The sequence below is a fragment of the Myotis myotis genome, unplaced genomic scaffold (assembly GCF_014108235.1).
Source record: "Myotis myotis isolate mMyoMyo1 unplaced genomic scaffold, mMyoMyo1.p scaffold_m19_p_10, whole genome shotgun sequence".
NCBI classification, from domain to species: domain Eukaryota; kingdom Metazoa; phylum Chordata; class Mammalia; order Chiroptera; family Vespertilionidae; genus Myotis; species Myotis myotis.
The window spans coordinates 67,335,641-67,353,265 of NW_023416314.1; the positions used below are offsets into that span (position 1 = coordinate 67,335,641).

A 17,625-nucleotide genomic window follows, 5' to 3' on the forward strand; every position below is an offset into this window, starting at 1 on the left:
CCACCCCACTCAGTCCTTTTAAAAGTGAAGCTTCTCCCCTCTGTCTTCACACCTCCCCCATTTAGGACCAGCTGCTAAGGGCATTCTTTTTTAGCTGTAGCTCCGCCCTCTTCCCAAGAATCCTAGGGAAAAAACGAAGGCCCCCTCCCCTGACCAGCCTGAGGACCCTCTGCCTCTCCTAGCTGCAGCTTGCTCCTCAGAACACCTCCAGCCCATTGTCTCTGTGCTCAGAAAATAGTAGCTAATGCCTTTTGAGTGCTTACTGCGTAACTGACCTTGTGCTAAGAGCTCTACGTGCAAGCTTTCAGTTACCTCTCACAGCAATTTGTTTTTTTTTTAATCCTCACCCGAGGACATGCTTAGAGAGAGGGGGGGTGGGAGAGAGAGAGAGAGAGAGAGAGAGAAACATCGCTTCAAGCAACCGAGCCACTCCCTCCGGCTGGGCCTTCACAGCAATTTTATGAGGGTGGGCACCATTTTCCAGGTGAGGCCACTGAGGCCCCATGAGGTTAGGTAACTGGCCGAGGCACACAATGAAGTGCAGCACAGACGTCAGTGCTCATGCTCGTCACTGACACTCTGATGACAGAGCAACTCAGGCTTCTTTGGAGGTCAGTTCTCAGCCTGTCACCCCACCTCCCCGTGACCCAAGGGGCACCTTTCACCCACATCGGACAGTTGCCCAATTTGGCCTCTGGAACTGGAACCTTGCCCTGGCCCATCCCAGCGCCAGGCATTGCCCACAGCTTCTCTGCCGGCTTCCAGAGCTCTGCTTTCCAGGTGTAACAAAGGGTTTGTTGTGGCAAACTGAGCAGAATGACTGGCACAGCGAAAGCCATCACATGTGTGACAAAGCCAGTCGGCGGCCAGAACTGACAACAGAGTGCGGAGGCTGTAACTCTAACACTGGGGTGCATTAGGGACACGCCCCCTCAGGGACAGTGACACCTGGCTCTGAGGAGGTGGAGAGTCAACAGGTGCGTGTGTGAGTGGATTAACCTTGCATCCTAACCTACTCGGGGAAGACTGTCTTCGATGGACAGCATAGGGTGGTGATTGCAGATGACCACACTTTGGCCAGCTCACTAAATCCTGGGCTCTCTGGGGTAGTTGCTCTAGGAAGTCTATGGGGTAGTTGTTCTTGGAAGATGTGCAAGAATAAAAATCTGGCCTGGGGCCGAAACCGGTTTGGCTCAGTGGATAGAGCGTCGGCCTGCGGACTGAGGGGTCCCAGGTTCGATTCCGGTCAGAGGCATGTACCTGGGTTGCGGGCACATCCCCGGTGGGGGATGTGCAGGAGGTGGCTGGTCGATGTTTCTCTCTCATCGATGTTTCTGACTATCTCTCTCCCTTCCTCTCTGTAAAAAATCAATAAAATATATTAAAAAAAAAAATCTGGCCTGGGGGAAGGGCATCTGGAGGAGAGAGGAAAGGGTGCTGGCGTGAGAACTGGAGAACTGGAGAACTGGAGGGGCAGTATGAGCTCCGAAGCCAAGCAGACCTGTGTTCAAATGCCGACCTTGCCACTGACTCGCTGCATGACCTTGGTCCAGTCATTTCACCTCTCTGAACCCCAGTTTCTTCATCTGTAAAAATACCAGCTCTTAGGATTATTTTGATTCCTAATTGGGATATGTTAAATCATCAGTTCAGTGCCTGATGTACGAGGATTAGTCAATAATGGGAGGATGGGGGAATAAGATATCATTAGCCAGGTCTTATTTGTGCTCTGATGTTAGCAATGTGCCATGCACAAAAGGGACACTCCTTAAATATTTATTAAGTGAATGAATGAATGGTGAGGGGGTCACACCAGAAGTCAGCTTCATTTTCCGTTTCTCTGAGTGACAATTTCAAACTGTCCCCTTGCACCCCAATTCAACTCCCATGCTAACCCTCCCCATTGCCCCATCCTCAAACTTCACAGCCATGGGGAGGGGGCTCCCTCACTTTCCTGTCTCCCCACATTCTTCACTCAAGGAATACCATCCCTTTCTCTCCAGGCTTCTAAGTTTGAAGGTGGAGTTCTTTTTTTTTTAAAAAAAAATATATGTATATTATTGATTTCAGAGAAGGGAGAGGGAGAGAGAGATGGAAACATCAATGATGAGAGAGATTCATTGATTGGCTGCCTCCTGCAAGCCCCACAATGCAACCCGGGCATGTACCCTGACCGGGAATCGAACCTGTGTCCTCTTTGGTTCATAGCCCTAGCTCAACCACTGAGCCGCACTGGCTGGGCAAAGGTGGAGTTCTTTACCTGCTTCCTGGGTCCCTTCTTCACAACCCCCACCCATCATTCCCCTCTCTGTGGGCTCTTTATCTTCTGGAAAAAGCCATGGTCAGCTCTCTCCCGTCTAAGGGAATAGCCCCAAACTGCTCTTGAGCTCACCTACGCCCCCTCTAGTTGCCACCTTCTCTCCCTTCACAGCTGAGCACCCTGCAAGAGTCCACCGACACCCTCCTCTCCATCCTCCCCACCTTCATGTCAGTTCCTGTTGTTCTCACTTTCACCCAAATCCTCTCACTTCTGCCCCGGCTCCCCACAACAGGGCTCCAACCAAGGTTACTGGCAACCTTCTCGTTGTCAAAGAGAAAGGACACTCTGTCTTCTTCTCATCTTTCCCCGCCTCTCAGATGGCATCGGACACCTCTGAGCATGGCTCCTGGAAGCTCTCCTCCATCAGTTTCTGGGACACTCACCTCTCCAGGCTTTCCCCTTTCTCCGCCCATCCCTTCTCAGCCTTCTTGTTCACTCCTCTTCCTTCAGTGTCCCTCACTGTCCATCTTCCCCGCGCTCCTCCCCATCTCCCTTCCCCATATACAGACCCAGACTTTAACATACCACCTGGACGTGGACAATTTCCTAATCTCCACCTGGGGTCGCTTTTCCCCAAGCCCTAGGCTTACCTGTTAATGTGAACATTCCACAGGCAACTCAGATGCAAGGTGTGTTAAAATGAGTTCTCCTTCCCTCCAAACCTGCTCTTCCTCCTGCATTCTCTGCCTTGATGAATGGACTCATTATCCACCCAGGCCTTCAAGTCAGACACCTAAAGGTCACCCCAGGCTCTGCCCTCTCTCTTGCACCTCACAGCCAATTGGATGTCAATTCCTGTTGATAATTCCTTCTAATTATCTTCAGAAGCTGTCTCATCCTCACTATAACCCCTGCAGAGTCCCAAGACAGGGCAATCTGATTATCTTACTCTCTGGCTCAAAAATATTCAGTGGTTCTCCATCACCTTCAGGGTAAAGTATTCTTTCTTTAGAAAGGGCCATACTTTTCATCAGGGCCAGGACTAGGGTGAAGCAAATTCGGAGTCTGGGGTACAAGTACTTCCTTAAATTTCACATCCTCGCGGCCCCCTTTTCTCACCCCAGCCCTGGCCCTGCTTTCCACGGCTCTATGCCTATGCACTTGACATTCTCTCCACCCCCAAACACTCTTATCTCTTCTCTACCTTACCAGCTCCTACTCATCCCTTAAGACTTAGTTCAGGGCCAATTCCTTTGACTTGCCTTCCCTGACCCACCAAATCTGAATTACATGGCATTATTCCGTGTCCCCTTCACATCCTGTACACCCCTCATCACTCCGGCCCTGACGGCTGGTTTACTCCCCAGCCTGGGGCCTTCCAGGGCAGTTTGTTGAATGACTAATGGAATTGATGACTCAATCTGAAAGGGTGTGTGCTAAAAGTTATTGTTAATAATAATAGTAATAATAACAATAATAGCTTGGGCCCAGAGCCCAGCCTTTAATGGCCTTGCTGTAAAAGCCTGCATGTTCTAGCAGTTAAAACTGATGTCCAGCTGCAGGCAGCGAGGTCCCCATCAAGTGGTCAAGATGAGGCCGGGAGAGGAAGGGGCATAGCGGATGAGGCCTGATGGCCAGTTCTGAGGGCCCTTAACAGTTGGCACTCAATACTTGCTGTTCCCATCACTAAAGGCCAATTTGTTTCTCTGCTTCGGTCCTCAGTACCAGGAGATAGCCGGTGCCTTGGGGTGGGGCAATTGCAACAGAACTCTTTGAGCTTGAATTCTGCATCTGGCTGGAAGAGGGAACCCCACAGAGATGCCTTCCCAACGGCCCCACACCCGAGTCAGCCCCCGACAGAATAGAAAATAAATTTACCTTCTTACTCCCCTCCCCCCAATGAAAGGCACAAAGTCAGGAATTGATGCTGCATCTTTTTTTTTTTTTTAACTTTTGCCTTCTTAAAGCATATGCTGAGCGGGTGGATGAAGCAATTTGGCAATTAAAAAGGCCCAGCGGCTTGGGCAGAGGCAGGAGGGGCCAGGTGAGGGCCGGGGAGGACCCTCATTCCCTGGACAGGGAACAGCAAAGCCCGCACTAATTTCATAAAATATAAAACAAGGGAGGGGTGAAGGTAGGAGGGAGACTTGTAAAATACAATATCTTAGGGGACTGGCAATAATAAAAAATAAGGTTCATTATTTACAAACAATTTCTGTTCTTGGTCTCTGTACAGTGGGGGTGAGGGGAGCGTGTGTGTGTGCCGGCGTGTTGACGTGTGTGTGTGTTTGTGTGTGTATGGGGGCCAGGGGGCAGGGAGGGCAGTGGTTGTGTTGGTCATTATGAGGAAGGAGGGGGGTAGCCCAGTGAGTGGTTTATCTGAGGACAGACGGTTGTGGAGGGAGGGTGAGATCGGAGTGGTTGGCCCAAGGGAACAGTCCAATGTAGGTGGCGAGGAGAGGCCCCAGCCAAGATCTGAGGCAAAGCAGGGCCGGGGAGAAGTGGAACCCTTTCTCCTGGGATGGCACCCCAGGGGGCAGGGGTACAAGCCGGATCCGGGTTAGCGAGCAAGACAATCCCTCTTCAGGGATGCCAGGGGGTACGCGTCCTGGGTCCTGGGTCTCGGTATGGCCTAGGAGAGCTTGATGGTGGTGTTTGGGCCCAGATCCCTGGAGAGACAAGAAAAATCAGAGACTTTGTCCAGTGAGGACCTGCTCACCACCCTGCGAGCTGGATCTGGACATGGGAGGGATGGGGCCTTGGCAAGGTGTGGTTGACATGGGGACCAGGGACGGGCAGAGGGCAGGTGGAGCCTGGGGAGCCCAGGAAGGGACGGGGCCACCCACCCACCTCTCGTGGAACCACTCCTTGGGGTGGGAGAAGTCGGGGCTGGTGCCATTTCCATTGATGTCTTTTGGCCAGGCTTCGCTCAGGTACTTGGTGGTCTCGTGCGTGCTGTCCAGGGGGTCATGCTGTAGGCGGTCCTGGGGTCGCTGCTCCGCTGGCCCCCCAGGCTTGATTTCCCAGCCATCTGGGGGCTCCACGGGCAGCAGGGTGCTGCGGCCATCCTCCCAAGAGCCTGCCCCCTCATCGTAGAACAGAAGGCTGCGGGAGGGCACTGGAGAGAGAGCGCGGGGTTAGCCCCGGGGGCCAAGAGGCCCCCTGGCCACCCCAGTCACATTCATGGCATGGTTAGTTACAGACACGGGCTCTGGAATCTTAAAGGCCTGGACTTGAATTCCAGCTCCAACAATGCCAAGCTGTGCGACCTCAGACCTTTGTTTTAAACCCCTGAGCCTCAGTTTGTTCACCTGTAAAACAGGGATACTAGGACCAACTTCATATAGATGTGAGTTTTAAATGCGATCATATAAGGGAAGTGATTGAAACTGTGTTCAGTGGACACCCCGAGAAAGCAGCTCTTTCTAAGCAGAGGGTACCAGGCTGGGGGGGCATCTGAGAGCTGGGTTCGAATCCTACTTCCAACACTTATTAATTTCCATAAGATCTTGAATAAATCTCTTCCCCATTCTAGGCCCTAGAGTGCGCTTCAGGGAAGATAAGGGAAAGGAAACCCATCTGTTAGAGAATTCTGTGTGCCGGGCACTGCCAAGTCCTTTGGCCTATATCAAAATCGACATCTCTCAGAAACCCAGGAACCAGGTGTTTTAGCCCTGTGTCACAGAACAGGCAATCGAGGTTTTAGGTGATCAGGTACGCTGCTCCATGCTAGTCTGACCCACCACCACCTTTTTGGCTCTCAGGACCCTGACCTACATGAAAGGCACCCTCTGGAATGGTGCACGCCCCGCTCTGCGCGCCAGCCTGCTCCAGAGCGCCCCCTACCCCAGATGTCCAGACCTGCACCCCTGCATTCACTCACTCACATTCCTTCTCCGCCTCCTCTGACTCTGGTTTCCTTCATCAACACTGATACCCCCCCCCCCCCCCCCCCCTTCCAGTCCTTCCTCTGTTCTGGCTTCCTCTACCGCCAAATACACCAGGGCCCCTCTGGCCTTGGAAAAACAACATGTGGCTCGCAAGACCTATACCCCCTTAGTCACTGTCTTGCTCTCTTCTTCTCAGGTCCAGCCACAGCACATGTCCAGGGAGTGGTTCTCACTCCCCGCCTCCACTTCCTCTTCCCCCACCACTTCCCTGACCGGCCTCCATTTCCTCCCCTCAAGGCCACGCAGGCCTGCCTCATCCTCCCTGTTGTATCTCTCCTCCTGGAAACTCACTCTCCCCAGCTCCTAGCTCTCGGCTTGCCCATCTGGTTCCTCTTCCTCGTCCTGCCCTGCCCAATGACTTGCTCCTGGTAAGTGATGAAACACGGCTGGGAAGTCCCTCTGCAGGTCTTCCTGCAGTATCTTCTGCCTGGGGAAACCCATGCTCTCCTTGCTGCGCTCTAGACTAGCTCTCCCCTTGCCACCCATGCATTGTATCTGTTGAGAGCGTTCGTACACCACGTCATTTAATCTTCACATCGACCCTGCTCAGTAAGTGTGGAACGGTAACTCCCATTTCCAAGTGAAGGAACGAACGCCTGGAGAGCATAAGGCACAGGCCCAAGGTCACGCAGTGGCAGAGGCAGGTATGACGGACTCTGAGGCTCCATACTCTAAACCACTGTACCTCACAATCCCCCATGGGACGGTAGATACCTGAGCCCACACCACCACTGCCCCTCAGCTGCCCATGGTAGACATCACCAGTGGACCCTGGCACTCCTTCCTGTTGATCTGAGTGGTGCCTCAGAATCCTTCTTAACACAGAGCTTCAGGCAGCCACCATCTTCCTGGAAATGACCCTTGAGCTGAAACTCATTTGCTGTCCCAGTCGTGAAATACAGATGGTGCTTAGCAGAGGCCCCATAACCCACTGGCACATAATACATGGGGGCAAAGGTGGGGACATTTCTGTTATCCCCTACCAGGGGTGGGCAAACTCATTAGTCAACAGAGCCAAATATCAACAGTACAACGATTGAAATTTCTTTTGAGAGCCAAATGTTTTAAACTTAAACGATATAGGTAGGCACATTATTATTAACTTAATTAGGGTACTCCTAAGGCTTAGGAAGAGCCACACTCAAGGGGCCAAAGAGCCGCATGTGGCTCGCGAGCCGCAGTTTGCTGACCATGGCCCTATACTGACCCCCCAGCCACTTCTGGATAGGCTGGGAATCAGGGGGTCTGCATTGTAGCCCCAATTCCACAACTAACATCGAACAAATCATAACCCTTTTGAGCCCCCATTTCCCATCTGTAAAAAGAGAACGTAGAGTGAGATGATGCCAACCCAAAACTTGGCTCCTCCCTGTGCCTGGCTTCTGCCCAGAAGTTGGGGCTGGGGAAGGGCAGCCCGGCTCAGGGCACTCACTCTGACTGGCTGTGTAGACGCTGTCAGTGGCCATGGGGTCTTCCTTCACAGTCTGGGAGCTGGAGGAGAACTCGGGGAGGCAGGGCACGAGGGAGCCCAGCACCAGAACAAAGCACAAGGCTGCCACCTGGTAGTAGAGAGAGAGTAGTGGTCAGATCCAGGGCAGGGAGGGGCTGCAACCCCCTGCCCCAACACCAATGGCTGCAAAAGGCTCAGTATTTCTCTAAGAAAGCAGCTCCCAGAGCCAGCACCCCCACTAGACGTGGGGTGTCCCGCCCTCTCTGGAGAAGGTGGAGGAGGCTGCTCAGGCCATCTCAGCCCAGGCAGTGCTGGGAGAAAGAGGGAAGTGGCCCATGGGGTTACCACCTCCAGGGTGGAGGAATCAGTAAGGAAGAAGAGGGATCCGGGCTGGGACAAGGGAGGGGACACAGTATCACGGCAGCTTCGCAGCAGGAGGAGCTAGGAGTCACGAGGCGCACACCAACCCCTGCCCACACATGGCTCTGCCACCTGGCAGCCCGGATCCCAGAGGGGATGCCCTGGGCAGTGTCCAGGCGGACAGGTCCAGGAGAGGGTGGGAGAGGGACAAGCAGAGGCCTGAGCCACACCCGGGGCACTCTTGGGTTTTCAGAGATCTGCTCGGCCTTCTTGCCACCATTCATTCCAGAAAGAACCAAGTCCACAGGTCCGAGTGTCTCCCCCAGCCCTTCCCATTTGCCTTGCCACCCCGCAGCGGGGTTCACCGGAGTCCCTGCACAGTCACACTGTTAGGACTGGCCAGGGAAGGCCACGCTCTAGAACAGTGGTTCTCAACCTAGGGATCGCGACCCTTTTGACAGTCGAACGACCTTGCACAGGGGTTGCCTAAGACCATCCTGCATATCAGATATTTACATTATGATTCATAACAGTAGCAACATGACAGTTATGAAGTAGCAACGAAAATAATTTTATGGTTGGGTCACAGCCTGAGGAACTGTATTTAAAGGGCCAGAAGGTTGAGAACCACTGCTCTAGAAGGTTCGGGGAACTTGGTGAAAGAGGCCACTGGGCACTGGGATGGTGGACCTTGGCGATGTTGCCAATCCTTCCAAGGTCTGCCCACCCCCCTAGAAAGCCACCCGGGAAGACGCCCTCCGAAGGCCTGTAGGAGGGAGCAGACCTACCATGAGGCAGGTCCCAGTCTGGGTGGCTGCCATCTTGTACGGCCTGGAGATCTTGCTGGTGACCAGCGTCTGGAGCTTCTGCAGCTGCTGAAGCAGGGTCCTGAGGGGGACACAGCGGTCACAGAGGCCCTGGCCCAGCGGGCATCTCTGCCTCCTGCTCTCCAGCGCCCACCTGGGCTGGCTCCAGACCTGGCTCCCCCCCAGGGTGCCCACTTCAGTCAAGACAGAAGAGGTCGCCTCCCGCTTGCCCCTCTGCGGTGTTGCTCGGGAACCTGGGCCTGCCTCCTGGTGGGTAGCTGGGTCACCCTGGGAGAGCTCAGGGGGGCCCTGTGATGCTCATGGCCAAAGTGGGGGTTGGAGGAAGGCTGTCCCACCTGGGCCCTACGGCAGCTGCAGCACCCCACAACCCATGTCTGCCAGCTGTCTGGAACATAGTGAGTGTCCAGCAAATGGTAACTACCATTTTTAAAATTTTTATTGCTGTTTTTACATTGATCACGACACCTGTAACACGTGTATTTATGGATTTCCATGCCAGCCTCCTCAGTTAACTGTGGGCTCCCAGAGGGTAAGGACTGGGTCCCGCCGGGTCTGGAATCCTCTGGCTACACACAGCGGTGCTCAGCCCATGCTTGGTGAACAAACATTTAATCATCTCTTTCCTCCACCCAGCCTGGCAAAGGGGGTTGCAGTTCAAATAATGTACAGCAGGTGGCGAAATAACACCGAGGGCCTGGCCAGATTTGGGGCCAGAGGGGAATCTGGGCCAGAGGTGGAGTGAGGGGTGATGGCTCCCCGCTCCCCTTCCCTGAGGGAAGGCATTCTCCAGATCAGTCAGGGGAGTGGCCGGATCCTGCTGGGGAAGCTGGGAGGGCAGGAAGGAAAGAAGGGAAAAGCCTTCTGTTGAGCACCTGCTACATACCAGCTGCTGTTTTTATTTTATTATTTATTTATTTTTTAAAAATCTATTTTATTGACTTTTTATACAGAGAGGAAGGGAGAGGGAGAGAGAGTTAGAAACATGGATGAGAGAGAAACATCGATCAGCTGCCTCCTGCACGCCCCCCACTGGGGATGTGCCCAAAACCAAGGTACATGCCCTTGACCGGAATTGAACCTGGGACCCTTGAGTCCGCAGGCCGACACTCTATCCACTGAGCCAAATCGGACAGGGCTTTACTTTATTTTTAAGAGAAATATTTTTATTGCCCTAACCGGTTTGGCTCAGTGGATAGAGCGTCGGCCTGCAGACTGAAAGGTCCCAGGTTCGATTCCGGTCAAGGGCATGTGCCTTGGTTTTGGGCACATCCCCAATGGGAGGTGTGCAGGAGGCAGCTGATTGATGTTTCTAACTCTCTCTCCCTCTCCCTTCCTCTCTGTAAAAAAAATCAATAAAATATATTAAAAAAATATTTTTATTGATTTCAGAGAGGGAGGGAGAGAGATAGAAACATCAATGATCAGCTGCCTCCTGTGTGCTCCACACTGGGGATCCAGCCCTCAATCCTGTGCCCTGACCAGAAGTCAAACCGTGACCTTCTGGTTCATAGGTTGACGCTCAACCACTGAGCCACGCCAGCCAGGCTGTTGTCTATTTATTTTAATTAATCCCATCAAATAATCATTAAAGACCTACTGTGCACTCATGGCTGGGCACTATCAAGAATTCAGAACTGCCGAAACCGGTTTGGCTCAGTGGATAGAGCGTCGGCCTGTGGACTGAAGGGTCCCAGGTTCGATTCCGGTCAAGGGCATGTACCTGGGTTGCAGGCATATCCCCAGTGGGGGATGTGCAGGAGGCAGCTGATTGATGTTTCTCTCTCATCGATGTTTCTAACTCTCTATCTCTCTCCCTTCCTCTCTGTAAAAAATCAATAAAATATATATATAAAAAAAAGAATTCAGAATAATAACAATAAAGAAAGAAAAAAGAAAAACTAACATGAATTGAGCATCCTTAAATGCCAGGCACAGTGCTGGGCTCTTTAGTTGCACTATCTTATCGAATCATGACACACATCCTGTGAGATGGTGCTTCTGTCATCTCCATGTAGACAAAGAAGCTGGGCCCCGTCGCCAAAATGGCCGAGTGGAATACGAATCCAGAGCTGGGACTTGATGTAGCTCCTTCAGGCTATGCGTACCCTGGTGTTTCTTAAAGCTTCGTTGTGCGTGTGAGTCACCCAACGGGCTTGTGGAAATGCAGATTCTGATTCAGTGAATCTGGGAGAGTCCTGAGACTCTGCATTTCGTAGGAGCTCCCGGTGCTGCTGCTGCTGTTTCAGAAGCTCGCTCTGAGTGGCAAGCACCTACGCCCGTGGTTCCAACCCGAGGGCGCATCAAATTGCCTGCAGTGCTAACTAAAACATAGATTGCTGAGCCCCTCCCTGGAGTTCCTGCCTCAGTAGCCCTGGCGTGAGGCCTGAAAATAATAAGCATTTCTAACAGGTTCGCGGGGAGGCTGCTGGTGGTGGTCTGAGAAACCACGCTCTGAAAACCACTGCTCTGTACCATCTCCTTTAAAGCTTCTCATCAGTGTATCACGTGTGTAGAGCTATGTGTGGATGAAGAAGGATGGGAAGCTGGCGTCCTGGGCTGCAGGGTTCCTGTTTCTGGGGTTCATCCTGAACTCAGTTACCTCTCCTCTGCAGGGGGCAGGGGCAGTGCGGGATGTAGGTGGCAGCACCCACCTGTTGGCATTCTCCAGGGTCTCTACCTTCTTCCACAGTTCGTTGTTCTCTGATGTAAATGTCTCCACCCTGTGGGGCCAAGCAGGCACAGGCTCAGGGGCGGCCCGAGAGTTGCTGCTGCCCCCTCAGTCCTGCCCACCAGCATCTCAGCCCCTGTGCCTCCTGCCCCTGGAGCCCTGTGACCCAGGCCCCCCTCTCCACACAGGACCCTTACTTCTTTTCTAGACACTCCACGTACTCCTTCTTCTTACGGCGGCTCTCCTGGGCCGAGATCTAGGGGGGAAGCCCCCAAAAGAGGGGTTACCATGGCCATAAATCCACTTCCTGGGACCCCCAATTTCAGAGCTGGCATCACCAGGGGAGCAGAGACCCCCACCCACCAAGGAAGCACCAGGGCAGGGATCCAGCTCTTGCTTTACCTTGTTCTTGATTTTCCTCCGGACCCTCTTCAAGGCCTTCTCCTCGGCTTTGGTGAGGGGGAGTTTTGTGGGGATGGGGTAGCCCTCAGCAATCAGGGTGCGCTTCTCCTCCTCTGTCAGGAGCAGGGGCCCTGAAGTCCCCTGTAATTTCTGTGGGAAATAGGACATGATGGTTAGAACCAAATAGCCCTGGGTCCAAGTTCAAGCTCTGCTGTTTATTCTGTGTGTGACCTGGGCAAAGCACTCAACTCCCCGAGCCTCAGTTTCCTCATCTAAAAAGGGGTAGAGCCCAGCCGGCGTGGCTCAGTGGCTGAGTCGTTGACCTATGAACTTGGAGGTCGGGGTTTGATTCTCCGTCAGGGCACATGCCTGGCTTGTGGGCTCAATCCCCAATGTGGGGCCTGCAGGAGGCAGCTGATCAATGATTCTCTCTCATCATTGATGTTTCTTTCTCTCTCCCTCTCCCTGCCTCTCTTAAATAAATAAATAAATAAATATTTTTAAGAAATGGGGTAGAGCTGAATTAAATCCAATAATATGTATCAAATGCTTAGGATGGTGCTGGGAGCCCAGCATATTAGGCACTCAGTACATTGTTGGGGGGCTCCTTAGATCCCACCCTCAAATTCATAGACACAAAACCTACTTGTCCAGGGCCCCCTAAATGGCACCCCCTTCATATTCCTATAGTCTTGGCTTGGAAGGTTCCACACCCATCCCAGGGCTCAGGGTCCAGCTCCAGTTTCCTGGGTACTCTGGGCCTCCTGAGCACTGCTCCCCACACAGGGAGGTTAGGAACATCAGTTCTAATCCTGGCTCTGCACACTGTGGGTTCGGCAGGCCTCCCTGCCTATTTCCTATTCACCACGAGGCAGGGCTAAAAGATTCTCACTCCCATCTGCCAGGCAGGCACCTCACTGAATTCTGATGGGGACGGGATCAGGTTGGGGCTCCCCAAACCCTTCCCCACTGGAGGTGTGCCAGAGTGGATTTACCCAATTATTTGCCCCAGACCACTCCCGGCGGCTTACATGAGGGGCCGTGAGGAGGGGGGAGGTGGAGATGGCCGTGGAGGAGCGGGCCATGGGCCGGACAGGGCTGGAGGGGGGCAGAGAGTGGGGACTCTGGGAGCCGTCACTGTCACTTCCATGGCTGCTGGGGGGCGTCGGAGGCATCTGCACCAGGTCCTCTGGGGAGAGTGGGGGAAGCGGGTTAGCAGGGTTGCACTCCGCTCTGCTGGGACCTCAGAGTTCAGCAGAGCATGGGCCTCAGCCAGCCCTGATGCTGTGGTCAAGCGTGCTGGGGCCTGACCAGTTGCAGCATCCAAAGCCCCTTTGTGGTGTCAGAGAGATGGGAGCTGACATCCCAGGAGCTGATCCCTGGGCGCCACCTCATCTCTGCCACCAGGGGCCTGGCTCCTTTGAGCCTCATCCTTGGGGAGGCTGGATTCTTGGAGGCCCTCCCCCATCCCCAGCTTCAGGGTGTTTGAGCCTCTAGTTTGACAACTCCAGCAGGTGGCTGGAGTCTGCCCTTCCTCCCTCCCACCCCAAAGGTTTAGCTATAACTACCCCAGGGTTTCCATTTCTGACTTCAGGGTAACGAGGCAGCAGGCATTGGGCTTTCAGCCGACCAGCCAGGAGCACTGCTCTTCCCAGCTTCCCTCCACGCTGTCCCTCTGTGGCCACAGCACCAGGAAGGCTGACACTCTGCAGGTGGCCAGGAGGAAGCCTGGGCAGCACAGATGCCCAGATTTATGGAGAGTTGGATGGATGGATGGATGGACAGATAGACAGATGGGTAGATGAGTGAATGGCAATAAAATGAGCTGCAGTTAGTGAATGACAGGGGATTAGTGAAGGTGTGAGGATGCAGATAGCAGGGCTGACAGTCAGAGGCTGGGTAAGAAGGGGACTGGATGGGTGGGGGGTGGGCCAAGCATGGAGGAGAGGATATTATGGGGAAAGGGGGGTTGTTGAGGGAGGTGGGTGGCTGGACCAAGGTAGTAGGGATGCTGTCTGCCCAGGACTGGAGAGGAAGAGTCCGTCCCTGGACACACCTACCTGGTGTCACTTTGAGGAACTGGTTCACCTCCTGGGGCTCTGCTTTGATCATGGGTAGCTGAGTCATCTCTCCCGGGGCCTGAGGAAGAGACAGGTCCAGCTCCATCAGCTGCCCCTGCGGCTGTCCCCACCATGCCATCCACCCATCTCCCTCCCTGAGGCTGGTGGCCTGTCCTGCAGAACTGGGGAGGTGGCTGGGCTTAGAGTTCTGGGCACAGCCCAGAGGGCGTAGAGGCAAGTTCCTGTGCGTGGAGGAGCCACTCAGCCAAGTGGAGGGATAAGCATGAATTCATGGGTATTCAGGGTGTCCAGTGTGTAGGAATGTGTGTTGGGAAGGAGGGGTAGGAAATAAGACCAGAAGATCAGAGTGGGGTGGGGATGGGAGCAGAATCCAGACAAAAGAATTCGAAGCAGTGAGGAGCCCCTAACAGGTTTTAAGCAAGGGACTCACAGAATTCGATTTACACTTTATTTATTTATTTTAAAAAATATATTTTATTGATTTTTTACAGAGAGGAAGGGAGAGGGATAGAGAGTCAGAAACATCGATGAGAAAGATACATCGACCAGCTGCCTCCTGTACACCTCCTACTGGGGATGTGCCCACAACCAAGGTACATGCCCTTGACCGGAATCAAACCTGGGACCCTTCAGTCTGCAGGCCAATGCTCTATCCACTGAGCCAAACCGGTTAGGGCTCGATTTACACTTTAAACAAACATGCATTCCTATTTCTTTATATTCCAACTTGCTGTTCCAGATAGGATTTCAGGAACATGCGTGGCTTCCTACACATGGCTGTCAACACGCACGGGAGTGGTATTCTCTTTGAGGAAGGCGCTATGTTGGGTGCTGGACTTCAGGACCACCTTTTCCCTTGGTCTGCGGCCAGCAGAGAGAGGCCATGATATTGTGGGTGGGACACAGAATCCCAAGTTTAGGCAGATGAGTAAGAATCATAGAAGGTTCAAGTTTGGGGGAGGGGGCCTGGTAGGTTCCCTCGTGTCTCTATCCCAGCTCAGCCCTCAAGTAACAGATGAGGGGACTGCGATGCAGAAGGGTGAGGGCACTTCACCAACTTCTGGTTCTTTTGCCTCCGCTGGGGTGTTGTGACCTCACTGGAGTGAAGGTGTGGGCTTCAGGTCTGGCGTCTGAGGTGGGGGTGCAGCTCCTCTGTTTGTGACTGTGTGATTTGGGGAAAGTTGCTTAACCCCTTGAGCCTCAGTGTCCTTCTCTGAGGCACATGCCCCACCTCTGGCTGCTGCTGCAGTCCTGCCTTCCCTTCCTGCTTTGGCAAGGCCCAAGGTGTTGCGGAGCCAGTCTTGGATCTGATCACAAAAGATCCTCCACGCTTAGCTGGTGTGGCTCAGTGGTTGAACATGGACTCATGAACCAAGATGTCACAGGTATTCATGTTCAAGCCCCAGTAGGGGGCGTGCAGGAGGCAGCTGATCAATGTTCTCTCATTGATGTTTCTATCTCTCTATACCTCTTTCTCTAAAAAATCAATAAAAACATACATTAAAAAAAAAAAAAGATCCTCCAGTCCTAGCTGGTTTGGCTCAGTGGATAGAATGTTGGCCTGTGGACTGAGGGGTCCCAGGTTTGATTCCGGTCAAGGGCATTTGCCAGAGTTGTGGGCTCAATCCCCAGTAGAGGGCGTGCAGGAGGCAGCCAATCAATGATTCTCATCATGGATATTTCTATCTCTCTCTGTCCCTCTCCCTTCCTCTCTGAAATCAATAAAAATATATATTTAAGAAAAAAAGAAGATCCTCCACATCTGCAGCCAACCCTTGATCCTGGTGGACAGTGGAGGGTTTGGGAGGGGCTGACAGGTCTGCCTGTGGTCACATTCTGATCAGTTGAGCTGTGTGGCCAGCAGGGGGCAGGACGGGCCCGATCCAGACTAAGGATTTAAGACGACCCAGGGACAGAAGCTCCTAGAGTAGCGGTTCTCAACCTGTGAGTCGCGACCCCTTTGGGGGTCGAACGACCCTTTCACAGGGGTCGCCTAAGACCACTGGAAAACACATATATAATTACATATCGTTTTTGTGATTAATCACTATGCTTTAATTATGTTCAATTTGTAACAATGGAATTGGGGGTCACCACAACATGAGGAACTGTATTAAAGGGTTGCGGCATTAGGAAGGTGGAGAACCACTGTCCTAGAGGTACCCTGTAGCTAACACTCCTATTTTATAGAGAAGGGAGTGGCATGTGCCCAGAGCACAAGCGAGAGCCAAGTTGGACCCAGGCAGGGCCTCTCCCAGGGGCCTGGGCTCTGGGCCTCACATTCTCAGAAGGGTTTTCAGATATCATCTTGGACCTATAGCCAATGATGTTATATCTACATTCGTAGGGCGTGGGGGTAGTGTGAGAATGTGGGTTGAAGATATTAATCTCTTGAATGTAAACAACCGAAAGACAGTACAAGTTTTATATTTCCACGTTGGCCTTCCTTTTTTAAAATGCTGACGCCTTGAGAAAATTAAGTGGCCTGGCTGTCTCCATCTCTGGGACTCTGGACGTGGCTCAACGCCAGCCCTGCCTGCGTCCTGTGAGCCTTGCCCACACACGGTGAGGGCCCCAGCTCACAGTGAGGGCTCGATGGCCTGAGCGCGTTCTAGATGGTGAGTGGCGGCCCAAGAGGGAGGCGGAGGCCCGTCTGGGAGTTGCAGCCCTTGGTCCCGAGGGTCACGTTGCTCCCTGTTCATAGAACCCTGGGTGCACAGGGCTTTGGACACTTCTTCCCACACAGACCCCCCCACCCTTTTCCCCTCCCTCAGCCCTTACAAAACAGTCCCCAGGCTCACCTGGTGGGGGACAGGCAGCCTGGACAGAGGGCTGAGGCCCAGCAGCGGGGTGGTGGCCATGGCAGCAGCGGCAGCCATGGCTGAGGAGGCGGCCAGCGGGTCCACAGGCAGCTCCAGGCTCTGCTCCTGCTTCACCATCACGGAGCACAATTTGTGTCCCAGCACCCAGGCTCCATGTTCCACATCTGGGGAAAGGGGCAGGACCCAGGCTCAGGGGGCTCCCGGAGCACAGGGCTCGGCCCCCCTCCTATCCGCGGGGAGCCAGAAGACGTGGGGGCACCTTCTTCATTCAGCAGCTAATAGACTGGGCTTGGACAACAGGCCAGAACCCCTCCTGACTGGCTGTGTGACCTTAGGCAAGTTGTTTAACCTCTCTGAGCCTTAGTTTTCTCATCTATAAAAGTGTCTGTTAAGAAGTAAATAAATGTCCAATAAATGGTACTATTGTTCATATAATTATTGTTATTCGGTAAAGAGTTGCTGAGCACGGTGCTAGGTTCTGGGCATCTAGTGAAGGTCACAAGCAGTTGGAATGAAAAGGAAAGGAAATGGGGCCAGAGGGGCCGGCAGGGGCTGGGAGGCTGCACTCAGAGCTGTGACTTTGTCCTGAAGCAGTGGTTCTCAAGCTTGGCTGCACATTAGAATGACCTGGGAATCTTTTTAAAATCCTGATTTCTGGGCCTCACCCTCCGGAAATTCTGTTTCTTTGTTATGGGGTGGGGCCACAACATTAGTAATAAAGAAACAGAATTTCCGAAGGACGAGGCCCAGAAATCAGGATTTTAAAAAGATTCCCAGGTGATTCTAATGTGCAGCTAAGGTTGAG

The 17,625-nt window shown here is 53.2% G+C and overlaps 1 protein-coding gene across 1 annotated transcript in view; it reads right to left on the minus strand.

The window, feature by feature from the left end:
* Window positions 1-4,181: 4,181 nt before the first annotated feature.
* CREB3L1 (cAMP responsive element binding protein 3 like 1) overlaps window positions 4,182-17,625 on the minus strand; it is a 36,134-nt gene continuing 22,690 nt past the window's right edge. The window contains exons 3-12 of the mRNA XM_036326073.1: window positions 16,800-16,984; window positions 13,978-14,056; window positions 12,949-13,106; window positions 11,918-12,067; window positions 11,713-11,771; window positions 11,499-11,567; window positions 8,809-8,908; window positions 7,643-7,769; window positions 5,111-5,378; window positions 4,182-4,929 (exon numbers count right to left, since the gene is read on the minus strand). Coding sequence (XP_036181966.1) covers window positions 4,893-4,929; window positions 5,111-5,378; window positions 7,643-7,769; window positions 8,809-8,908; window positions 11,499-11,567; window positions 11,713-11,771; window positions 11,918-12,067; window positions 12,949-13,106; window positions 13,978-14,056; window positions 16,800-16,984 — 1,232 coding nt within the window. The 3' untranslated portion in view covers window positions 4,182-4,892. The remainder of the gene's footprint in view (window positions 4,930-5,110; window positions 5,379-7,642; window positions 7,770-8,808; window positions 8,909-11,498; window positions 11,568-11,712; window positions 11,772-11,917; window positions 12,068-12,948; window positions 13,107-13,977; window positions 14,057-16,799; window positions 16,985-17,625) is intronic.